Below are 12,025 nucleotides of genomic sequence, written 5' to 3' on the forward strand. Positions count from 1 at the left end.
TTTGTGAGCATTAAGATTCACCCAATACTGCCCCTTTCTATTCAACATTCCCCACCCAAAGGGGTGTATTGAGATACAGTATTTGGTCTGCTCTGAATGGACTGTGCCTTACCTGGATTGCTTTCACTGAGCCCACCAACCAGCTTCAAAATAGCTTTGGATCATGTGGATGTACCCACTTGTCTTGCTTGATGTGCCCTAGAGGTGTATCTTCAGACATTGGTGTATCTTCATCTGTGGTACAGTTTGCTTCATTTTGTTTCCATTCTGTGCCATCAGACTTAAAACACTCAATGACCTCTCGTATGTCCAGTGGTCAAACCAGCAACAATGGTTTGTGTCAGAGGCTCAAGGAGAAATGCTCTGACCCATTCCATGGTACCCCCCCACCAAAGGCCCCAAAGGTGAAGGATAAAATGGTCATCGTTGTGAAACTCTCACCTCCTCTGAGCTTTTGTAGCATCTACCAGCAGGAGCACGACTGCAGACAGCAGGTTGAGGTGTCCTCCTGGGCACAGTGCTGGTGAGCTGTGACTGCAAGTGTCTCCTGGGGTTGGGAAATTCTCTGCACATCCGTTTTGTACCTTGTCCTGTGCAGCTGCCTCTTGCAGGAGATGCGCTGCTGAGCTGTCTGGGTCTTTGGTTGGGTTTGGTCGAACCTTTATTTGGATCTTTGGTTGGAACTTTGGTAGTACTTTTTTTTGGAATTTTGGTAGCACTTTTTTTTGGAACTTTGATTGGACCTTTGGTTGGACCTGGCTTGCCAGGCTGGATGTCATGGTGCTAGAAAATGCACACCCTAAAACACCCTAAAGAGTCCTTCATTTTCTGGGGCCTCTGCTTACACTCATCTGTGAAAATATTAGACAAGGCATCACTGTTTGCTGTCTGAAAGCCAAGAGATAATCAGCAAAACGACAGCTTTTCAATACTTCTGCAGCTTGAATTAAAATGTTCCAGACTTCACCTCCTGCTGTGCTAATTTTAGTCCTCTTTCAGTGAAAAAAAAGAAAAAAAAGAAAAAAAAAAAAAAAAAAGTAGAGGAAAATAGAGTGCCAGAAGGCTGCTGAGCACCAGCTCATCTGCTTTCCCATTTGCTCAGCTCTAGGGCTAGGAGATGCAAAGTCAGACACAGTTGTCCAGCCCCTTGGTAGCTCCTTGCAAGCAGTGCCATGTTCTTCTTGCTGAAGGATACCTAATTCAAACATGTCCCCTGTGAATGAGCCCCCCAATTCCTTGGACATCCATGACAACTGTCCAACAATGTGGTCGTGGCCTCAGACCTCATATCACTGTGCTCTGCACAGCTTAGCCGTGGTTCCCACTCCTTCAAAATCACCTTACTCAAAGCTCCTGCACTTAAGAGGCTCAGACAGGAGCTGGCTGAGACAGACTCCAGTCCTGATCTCCCCCTCGCTCCCCCCTCCCCTCCAGAAAAGGATTTATCTGGAAATTTGGGGATGACTGAAATCAGTCCGTTCTGGTGAGCTGTAATCTTGCTCTGCACCGTGGCTCCAGCTTAACTGGCATTAAAATGTCCTAATGATATCCTGCACCACCGTAAATTACAGCACGATTGCGCTTTTTTTCCCTGCATTGCCAAGTGGTAATTAAAGAGTGCAATAAAGAAGGGTCAAAGCATGCTGCTTTCCGCTGATATATCATACGTGGAATCTGCTCAAACTGTCAACTGCTGATGAAAGATAGTGCCTGTGATGGGCACTGCAAGAGACAAGAGGGAAAACTCCACTATCTTGAGACCTTTGGAGCAAGTGGTTTCCATGGAGCAGAGCCACGATCCATGTTTTACTTGGGTGATGCTCTGCATGGGACTCATTCCCCATCTGCCCTGAGGACTCCAAGGAATTGGTGGGCTCTTGTCTCACAGATTATTAACAAGTTCATTGGGTGAAGGGACACATTTAAACATCCACTGGATGAAGGGACCCATGAAAACATCCACTGGGTGAAGGGACCCATTGAGTTGTCCATTAGGTGAAGGGACTCATGGAGACATATGTTGAGTGAAGGTATCGGGTTGGGGACAGACCACTGGTGTCACCAAGCCTTGTAGTCCTGAGCTAAGATGAGTTTGGTCCCAGCTATACCCTGCAGCTGGCCAGATGAGAATGCCAATATGAATATGCTCAAAATGTGGGGAAAATCTCATTCCAGCCCAAAGGTAGTTGTCTTGCTCAAAGCACTTTACAAAACTGAGGAGCAGGAGAGTGAGTCCCAGATCCCATCACTTGACCAGTGAAGGGACATAACACATGAACATAACCCATGGATGTAACCCATAGGTATAACATATCTCTTGAGGCTCATCAGCTCATTTCAGAGCCACTGTCCAGGGATGAATGGGTCAGAAAACAATCTTGGCCTCCTATCAGCAAGGCAAACTGAGGCTGAGAGCCTGGAAGAGGAGGGAAAACTGAAAAAAGACCCATTGCAAGCAGGTGCCCATTGAAAGCAAGCAGAAACCTGGTGTTAAGGCATTCTCTGGAGCATGGGTGACATAAGGGAATCCAAGTTTCTTGGTTGCAATGGGAGCAAGGCAGCAATGTGTGGACAGAGTTCACGGGTGTGGGGCTGCGGGCAATGAGTTGTTGGGTTCTGCTGCAGAACCAAAGGGCACAAAGTACTCATGCAATGAACCTGAGCCTCTGGGGATGCTTTGTGATGGATCTTTTGCACTGTCAGCCCTGCTGCTCCTGCACCAAAGCTCAGGGAGGGGGTGTCAAGTTCAGGAGGTGAATTTTTCACCTGAGGCATATTCTTGCTGCAGGATGCAGAGCTCCAGATTGGGATTGCTTTGTTAAGGGAAATCCATCTCCTAGTACTGCGCTGCTCCTGGCTTGGGGAACTGCAGAAAACACCAACCCATGTGCACCACAGGGGTCAAAGAATCACAGCATGTGTGGCTTGGAAGGGACCTCAGAGCCCACCCAGCCCCACCCTCTACCATGGGCTGGTTGTCCTCCACCAGATCAGTCTGCTGAAGCATGGTTGATGAGTTCAGGCACAGGCAGAGGCTGACAGCATGGCGCTGGTACTCACAGCCTGGCACTTCCCTTCCGTTCTCAGCATCATTTGGGTTACGGAAACCTCCCTGCTGCTCCTGATCTTTCCGAATGGAGCACTGTGCCTCAGGGTCCAGTGGTGTGCTGGCAGGTGTGGGGAGCTTGTGACATCTCCCAGCACCTTGAATGTCATCCCCCCTATACCACAGGATCATGGAATCACTGGGGATGGAGAGGACCACTCAGATCACCCATAAGTGAACACCCACTGCAGTTGTTACACTCCATCACACTCTGATCTCAGTGTCTCAATATCAGCACTGCGTCCATCAATGGATGCGTGCAAGGGACAATGGCAGGGGTGCACTGCAGTGATCACAGAGCCACTGAGGCTGGAGAGGAACTCTGAGATCCCTATGTCCTATCACAACCATCCTCCTATCTCCACTGACCATGTCCCCAAGCACAGGGGTGTAGGAAGCAGCACAGGATCCATAGCATCACCCATCCACCCTTGGTATGCCCTCTCCCACCCTCTGCTCCACTCCAACACAACGTTGCTTTCAGCTCTCGTTCCTCTCAGCTGTTTTTGGACCTCATTAAAGAACACTGCAAAAGCTGCTGTTAATTAACATTCCTCCAGCTGCTCCTCCTCCTCCTGCTACCCCTCCTTCAGCCTCTCTCATTTTTGCGACCCCCTTCAAGTGGAGAATCTCCTGACCCCTCACTGTACGACATCACAGGGGTGGCACACGGGGGGGTGGGGGTGGGGGCACATGGGATGGCATGCATAGGGGTGACACACATAGGGGTGGCACACATAGGGATGGGACATCACAGGGGTGTGCACAGAGGACAGAGGCCACCCGCTGTCCCACGGTGACCCCGTGCCGGCGCCCTGCGGCGGTGCCCGTCCGTCCAGGCTCCCTTCCAGGCGCGTCATGGGACTCCCAGCAAATCCCCTGGGGCCATCTGATCCCGGGGACGCCAGCACCCAGCGCTGCCGGCGCCGCTCAGGGGTTTTCCATGGTTCAAGGTGCCAAAGTTCATTGATAACGGCGCCCGGGGGCTCGAGTGTCACCAGTGCTTGGGGTGGAAATGCAGTGCTGTTGGGATAGGATTGCTTGGAATGATATGAAACTTTGAGTTCTGCTGGTTAGGAAAATAAAACCCTGTATATACTTGGTTGCATCGCTGCTGAGGGATGTCAGCAGCTCCCATTTCACGGAGCAGATGATGATGAAACTCCATCTGCAGCCCTGCAGAGACGAATGCCACACATTTCGCAGTAGTCCTGGAATGGCCATCAGATGTGTCAGAGTTAGGAGCTGCCCAGGGGACTGCTCCTCCAGTAGCCCCATTCCTGGAAATGAATCTGTACACTCCCTGGACAATGGAAGTTACTGTTAGGTCACAGAGGAGGTGACCAGTGGTGTGGTGCAGCCCCATAGCCACGCTGGGAAGGGGCATATGGGGTTGGAGCCAGGGATGTGGGGGCTGAAAATGCCTCCCCTGTGGCTCTCCAGCATTTCTGCCTGCAGAAATCACAGAAATCACAAGTTCAAAAGCAGAATGCCCTCCTTCCTCACCTCCTTTCCCATGAACTCTCTTGAACTTGGGAAAACCAAACCAGCACTGGGTTCACATTCCGTTCACATTATAGGTAAAGTTCAAGCTCCTCCTGATTTTGGCCCAGAGGTTCCCAGCAAAAATCGGGCTCTGGGACTGCACCAGTCCCTCTTCACCTCCCTCACCCTATGTCTCACCAGGCAGGTGGGACAGTAAGCATCCCAGCCATCCCATCCAACCATCAACTCATCCCCACCGCCATGCCCCTCGTGGAACCATGGAGGTTGGAAAAGACCACTATGGTCATCACATCCAACCATTTACCCATGCCCATAGTGCCCAAACATAGAACCACGCAATCATTCAAGTTGCAAAAGGCCTTCAAGATGATCGTGCCCACTCATGGAATAACTCAGGTTGGAGAACACCTTTACAGTCAGCAAGTCCAATTGGTGACCCACCACACCATGCCCACCAATGTGGGGTGTGCCATCCCATGCGTTTTTCCGTTGTTCCTGTGATCCAGCACCTTGGGACAATCAAGTGCAGAAGAGTGGGTGCAGACTCAGCATGTCTCATGCCAGATCCCTTCTCTCCCTCCCTGGAGGTCTCCAAAAGCACCTGAGCTCCCTTGCTCTGCATGGCCATGGTGGGACAGTGGTGGGACCAGATGGACCAACAGCAGAAAGGCAGAAATCTCCCCTGCAAGGCACTGGAGGGTGTGTCTGAATTGGAAAGATGTGGACCAGGGATGGTTGTCTGCCCCCAGAAAACGAATACAACTGGGGAATCTCTGCATGCAATATGATCCCAAGTGCTTCTCCCCTTGCCTAAAAAATTACAATGGGTTTACCACCAGCACTGAGCGTGCCTCACGCCTGGGCTTTAGCTTTACCAGAACACAGCCTGCACCTGCGAGCCTGGGTCTGATTTCTTGCAATGCAGTAAAACACAACACCCTGGGGTAGAAGTTAACTTTGCAGTAAAACAATGCATAGAGTGAATTTCGCAACCTGCACTTTGTTTCTTTTTCTCCCCAGAGCGCTATTTTGCAGCATTTGCCCTCAAACCAGTTCTTCTTAACGCAATAGATGTAATTAGCAGCAGACAGGTTGGTGTAACCCGTCCCTGATACACCTTCGTCCTCTCCCCCCTTCTCCAACCCTCATTTGCTGGAACAAAGCTCTTCTAGGAGAGTTTGGGTTTGTTGCTCGAAATGTAGAAATGCCAAAAAACTAAAATTTCAGTTTCAGAATTGAAATCTGAGCTCTCCTTACGAGTGGGGTTGCTGGATAAAAAAGAATTCCTGCAGGTTTTGCAGGACCATGTGCCAGGCTATGGGATTTGGGAGGGATGAGCCCCTGCTGTTTGTCCTGTTTGCCAGAGACATTGCATGGAGAAGACACAGCACATGCAGAAGATGCTCATGGAGGTCTGATGGACCTCCAGGAACCAGATTGGGTCCATCCCAACCCCACAGAACCTTGTTTTGTTGGCACCAGCTCTGGGGGAGGGACAGAGGCTGCTCTCAAGGCCCATTTCCACAAACAGAAACATATAATGGGAAGGCTCGGCGAGAAGCTATTGAGAAGGGCTGTGCTAATGAAGTCCAAACACTTTGTTTAGATGTTGTTGCTACAGCAACATAACATACATTGAAATGAAGCACTTTGGTGAAAAGCCTGGGCAATTTGGGACAGAACGGAATTCTGAAATCTCGGCATTTTCCTTGAGATGGACTTTGCATATTTCCCCCATTAACTCTGTGGCGGTGCTGTAATGGGTGTGAAACCATCAAGTTGCAACCTCAGGGTAAGGTGTATTTCCATAGAAGCACAGAATCACTGAGGTTAGAAAAGCCCTCCAAGATCCTCAAACCCAAGCCCAACCCACCCCACCATGCCCACTGACCATGTCCCCACGTGCCACATTTCCATGGTTCTTGAACACCTACAGGCGTGGTGACTGCACCATCCCCCTGTGCAGTCTATGCTACTGCCTCACCACTCTTTGGAGAAGAAATTGTTCCTGATGTCCAACCTGAATGTCCTGCGGTGCAACTCGAGGCCATCACCCTCGCATAAAGCTGATGCAGCTTCTGTTTTTCCCTGCTCTACCAACAGCATAACACAACGCAGAGCTTTTGGGTGAACTGCAGCAGAGCTTTTTGGTGGCACTCCCACCTGGGGACTGCTCCTCCCTCTGCCCCTGTTTGCTCGGAGCCCAGCGAGCAGCATGCGGTGATGTAGGCATGTTGCAAGAGGCACTGCCACTCTCACACAGCAGGAGTGGATCACCTGCTTCCTCCTGCCATAGCCCGGCAGCCGAGGACACGAAGCCCTCACCTCGAGTGACCCATGGCTTCCCGACGAACGCGCACATCTCAATTAGCCCCAAACCCCCCTCCAATTGACTCCGGCGAGGTTGAGACGGGTTTTCCACACGAGACTTTTTGGAAAAACCACAGCTTTATTTCTTTATTATATATATATTGAGTAACAGGCAGAGCGGTGCATCGGGTCGCGATGTGCTGCGGGGTTCCCCCGCCCTATCCCCATGGCCAAAACCTACTGGGAAGGGGCACCACCGAGCAGCATTGAGCGCCCTAGTTCCAACACAAGCTGTAGGATGGATGGAGCAATGTTTCACACCAGACACTGTGATTTCCTTTCTTCCCCCCGCTATCCTATGTTTGAAGCTCAACACCAAAAACTGATGGCACGTCCCAACAAAACGATGGGAAAACGTCAAGCTCTACACATTTATTACTCAGATGACGTGTTCTATAGCATACAGTGGGTCTGATGTTCTATCAAGAAGACTGCATTGCCACAAAGAGTTGTCAGCTCGTCTCTGAAATGCTGAAAATGATGAGTTTCTGTTTTCTCTAGGATGAATATCTAGTCTTTATGCTCCCCAAATCCTTTCTCCTTGTTTTTTGCTTTTTTTGTTTCTTTTTTTTTTTTTTAAAGCGCTTCATTTAACAAATATGATTAAATTAAAAATGGTGCCTCTTCAAATGCAAATAAATACATTAAAAAAAAGAACTGCTAGTGTGAATTTCTGCAGGACACTGCTGCTCCGTTGGCGATGGACACAGCCCTTCGTGTTGGTTCTCCTGAAAAATACTGAGTGTCACTGGGATGGGCTAATAGCTCACACCAAGAAGAGTGAAATTAGTGTAAAGCCATCAAATACCCAGCGGGGAAATAAAAACCGTATTTCCAAGAGAGGGATGTTATGAAATTAAGCAGGAGAATAAATCATAAGTTCTTCTGACAAGTTTTCCTCCGAAACCGTCAATCATGCCAAGAATAGATACTGATCAATCCCGTTTGGGGGATGAGGGGAACGAGGCAAATCACTTACCTTGCTTTTTCCCCCCCATTTTTGTTCCACCTGCATATAGACAAAGAGTTCTCCAAATAGGGCTGAAATCTCTCATGGGGAATCCAAGTGAATTGGTTGTGGGCACCAACACTTCATCTCTGGCAGTTGTTTGGCAAAGGGAAGGAGGATGCTGGGGGCTGGAGTTTTGGGGCATCGCCGTGGTGCCAGCCCCACTTTTGGCCAAAAGAGGGTATTCTGCACCCAAAATACAACGCTGCCCACACTCTGCCCCCACAGTGAGGGACACCAGCAGCAAAACGTAATACTGGGGGAAAAAAAATTACATTTTTGGTCAACTCCTAGATTCTCACGCATTGACGGAGCGAGGGATGTACTGAGTGACCGAGCGGTCCATGGTGGGATGAACACGGACGTTAAAACAGATGGATTTCACACAGAAGTTCTTTGATGGGAGAAATCCCAGTGCTGGAGCGCAAAACTCCCCCTGGGATTTTCCCTTTTTTCTTTTTTTTTGATTTTTTTTTTTTTTTTTTTTTCCTTTTTAGATTTTTTATGTATTTTTTTACTTCTTTTTTTTTCCTTCTTTTGCTCCCGTCAGAGAGCAGGGTCCAAGGGATGCTGTGGTGCCGGGTGCAGGGAGGCTGCCAGCTCAGATCCTGGCATCGGTCCTTCCATACAGGCAATCATCTCTCTGTTTCCTCAGCATTTAGGATCGCTGAAGCTCCTCTCCCCAGTTCCTCTCTCGTACTCCAGGTGTGGATTTGCAGACACACCAACGGGCAACCAAATGAACCGGCAACCAACGCTCTGAACCGTCTAACCAAGACTCTCACTTCCTCAACACCTTCACGTCGAAAGTCTCTGCTCTTCCAGCTCCCCAGAGATCCACAGAACCGTGTAACGGCTGGGTTGGAAGGGACCTTGAAGATCACAGAACCATGGAACAGTTGGGTTGGAAGGAATCTCCAAGCCCACCGAACCGCAGTCTACAAACTAGGTAGGAAATGCAGCCAGTGAGAAAGCAGCAGGAAACCTGTATTTTTTGGCTTCTCATTGTTTTCCTCTTCTTTTTCCTCCCTTTTTTTTTTTTTGCCATATGCTTTTTGCCTTCTCCCTGCTGGTTTCCCAAGAACACCAAGTCTTCATTTCTCCCTTGCCCTGTACATGAATAGGCCTGACTATAACAGGCCTGCTCTTAAATGTATAATTACAATGATGACAGTAATTACAATAAAGCACTCTTTCAACAGAAACAACAACAAAAAAAAATTAAAAAAAATAAATGGGCTATTGTTAAGTGAATGAGAGATGCTGCAGCATAGCAGCATCCCATGTTCCGCAGAGCTCCTAGCTCAGGGCACGTGTTTTTGGGTAAATCTGCGAGGTTTCTGGCAAGAAGACTGTGGCTACGTTTCTCCTACAGTGGTTTTTGGACTCTTGTAAAATCCTTCTCCTGCTTCAGCATCTTCATGAAGCCATTCGTGAGCGGAGGGTAAGCATTGCTGCCCCATCTCCTGCTGATCGCAATTGTCCGTTTTGACGATAATAAAATAAAATAAAATAAAAATACAAGAAAAAATAAAACCCAGTGCAAATCAGAAAGCCATCCTATGTGCCTGTCAGAATCCGGAGGAGACGGAGCGGAGGTGGGGGCAGAAAGTTGAAGAGAAGAGGAGGGGGGAAAATAAAATAACGAGAGCTCCGCTGGACAAAAGCCGTCAGTGATGAGCGTCTGTGTAGTGTGTGCCACGCTTTGTCCTCCCCAGACATCTGCTGTGCGCTGTCTGCTGCCAGTTGGCCAGAGCAGGGCGGGGGGACAGCGTGAAAACAATCCTGGCCCCATTGGGCTCGCTCCTCCGGCTCACCGTCGTCTTTCTAAAGCCAAACAATAACCCGGCGGGACACGCCGATTTCAGAAAAGAAAACCCTACAACAAAAACACGGCAGGGAGGAGGGGTGGCACTTGGTGACGAGGCTGAAAGAAACATGCTTCTCCCTCCCCACCCCACAAACATAATTCTCGAGCATGCTGGGGTTTGTCTGCTTGGGTACATCAACTGGAATCCCGCTAAGGTGCACGTCTTCTCCTCGCCCCTTCCCACCCCACCCTGCCCTGCCCCTCAGGCCGTCAGTTTTTGGATTGTCTTGTTGTAGTACTGCGTGATGGTGGGCGTCAGCGGGTTCCAATTGTTGGCGTGCAGCTCAATGACCTCCAGCAGGAGGGAACGCGTCAGCATGGACTCAGAGGGGCACAGCATCTTGTCACGGGCCGCAGCCAGCAGCTCCGTCATCATCTCAGGCAGCTGCTCCTCCAGCAGCCGGCCGGTGCTCTGCAGCTGTCAGGAGAGAGGGGGCAACAGCGTTGCGGCTTTGTTTTTGTAGAAGGGCAGTATCATTCAGAGTGAAAAGGACCATCAGGTCCAACTGTCAACCCATCGCCACCACGCCCCAATAATCACAGAATCAGTTAAGGTTGTAAAAGAATACTAAGATGATCTAGTCCAACCACTGAGCCATCCCCACAAAGCCCATTTAGCTGTGTTCCTAAACAGAAACACAGAATCATGAAGGTTGGAGAAGGCCTCCAAGATCCCCAAGCCCAACCCACCCCACCATGTCCACTGACCATGTGCCCAAGTACCACATCTCTACGGTTCTTGAACACCTCTGGGGATGGGGACTCCACCACTTCACAGGGCAGTCTGTGCCAGTGCCTTACCATTCATTCCAGGAAGAATTTTTACTGTTTCCTTCTCTTGTTGAAAAACAGAAATGCTGCACTATGAGTGCGGCTATGGGAGGGAGGAGTGCATGGTTCATCTCCCACCAACTTCAAAGGCAGCAGCACCGGGTGCTTTGGAAAAATCCCACCTAGAGCTCACCTATTGTCAAAACACAGCATGTGCTGTGATGTGGTGTGCAGCCCTTTACCTGATCCTTCATTTGCTGCTGATTCACAGCTGTCGTGTGCCCCGTTCACTAAGCAGGGCTCTTCCGGATGCAGAACAAATCCCTCTGCACCGCAACCGGCACTGTGTTTCTACCCTTCTGAGCATGGCCACGGGCGCCTAAAGCAGCATGAGCCCCAGAAACCCCAACCCCAACTTTGCTATCCCATCTGTGCTGTATAGGTACCATAATTTCCCTACAAAGCAAAGCAAAGCTCTCTGCATAGCCCATCACCGCTGCACGAGGCAGAAGAGACAACATGATGTGGAGCTCCCCTACCTCCATGGAGCAGCACAGCACGGCGTCCTCCTTCACATCCTGAGATTGTAACAACTGCAAAAGAGAGGAGATTGGAGATTAACCACTTCTCTTAGAGTATTGATGCTTGCTAAGAACACGGGAGTCTCCCTGGTCCCTTCCCACCATCTTATCCTTGAAGCACGAAGGATCTCCATTCATCTTTTGGCATTTCAGCAGTGATTTTTTCAGCCACTTCCCCACTGGAGCCAATTCCAGACCCAACTTTGCTCTCCCAGAACTCTGCATTCCAAACACAGCCCACAGGCCCATAGGCACAAGCAGCTTCCAAGAACACCCCAACATGATGCTACAGGGTCAGGCCACAATGGCATGGGTCAGTGGCAAAGGGCAGCTCAACCCGTCCATCCCCAAAAACAAAGAGCTGTGAGCAAAGCTGGGTCAAAAATGCAAATTTTTATAGAATCACGGAATCATAGAATGGCCCAGGTTGGAAGGGACATCAAGGATCATAAAGCTCCAACCCCCCTGCCACGTGCAAGGCCACTCACTTCCACTTTTTTTTTTTTTTTGATAGTGCACGTTTCTTTGCTTTTGTCTTCACTTTATCACTGTCATGCACACAGTGTCATCATTTCAGGCTTTCTGTTAAAGCCACAAGAGACAGAGCAGAACTGCTCTGGCTGATTTTTCTGCAGATAAAAACTGTGATGTGGTGCATTGCTGTGACAGACTTAACTGATTTCATTCATCTCTGAAATTCATCAAAAAAAGGCAAAATGTGGAAAAGTCTTCGGGCTAATTAAACCCGCCCATGCACAACACAGCTCAGTGGCAGTGAATTTGCTCTGAAGTCACACATTTTATTGAACACA

The 12,025-nt window shown here is 49.4% G+C and overlaps 1 protein-coding gene across 4 annotated transcripts in view; it reads right to left on the reverse strand.

Annotated features, from left to right (window-relative positions):
- Positions 1 to 7,041: 7,041 nt before the first annotated feature.
- Positions 7,042 to 12,025, reverse strand: part of CTIF (cap binding complex dependent translation initiation factor) — a 95,132-nt gene continuing 90,148 nt past the window's right edge. For all 4 annotated transcript variants that reach the window (XM_085213079.1, XM_085213080.1, XM_010725146.4 and 1 more), the window contains 2 exons: positions 11,172 to 11,225; positions 7,042 to 10,279 (listed from right to left, as the gene is read on the reverse strand). In XM_085213079.1, the coding sequence (XP_085069205.1) occupies positions 10,064 to 10,279; positions 11,172 to 11,225 (270 nt within the window). In that variant the 3' untranslated portion in view covers positions 7,042 to 10,063. The remainder of the gene's footprint in view (positions 10,280 to 11,171; positions 11,226 to 12,025) is intronic.

The sequence above is a fragment of the Meleagris gallopavo genome, chromosome Z (assembly GCF_905368555.1).
Source record: "Meleagris gallopavo chromosome Z, MGAL_WU_HG_1.1, whole genome shotgun sequence".
Lineage (NCBI taxonomy): Eukaryota > Metazoa > Chordata > Aves > Galliformes > Phasianidae > Meleagris > Meleagris gallopavo.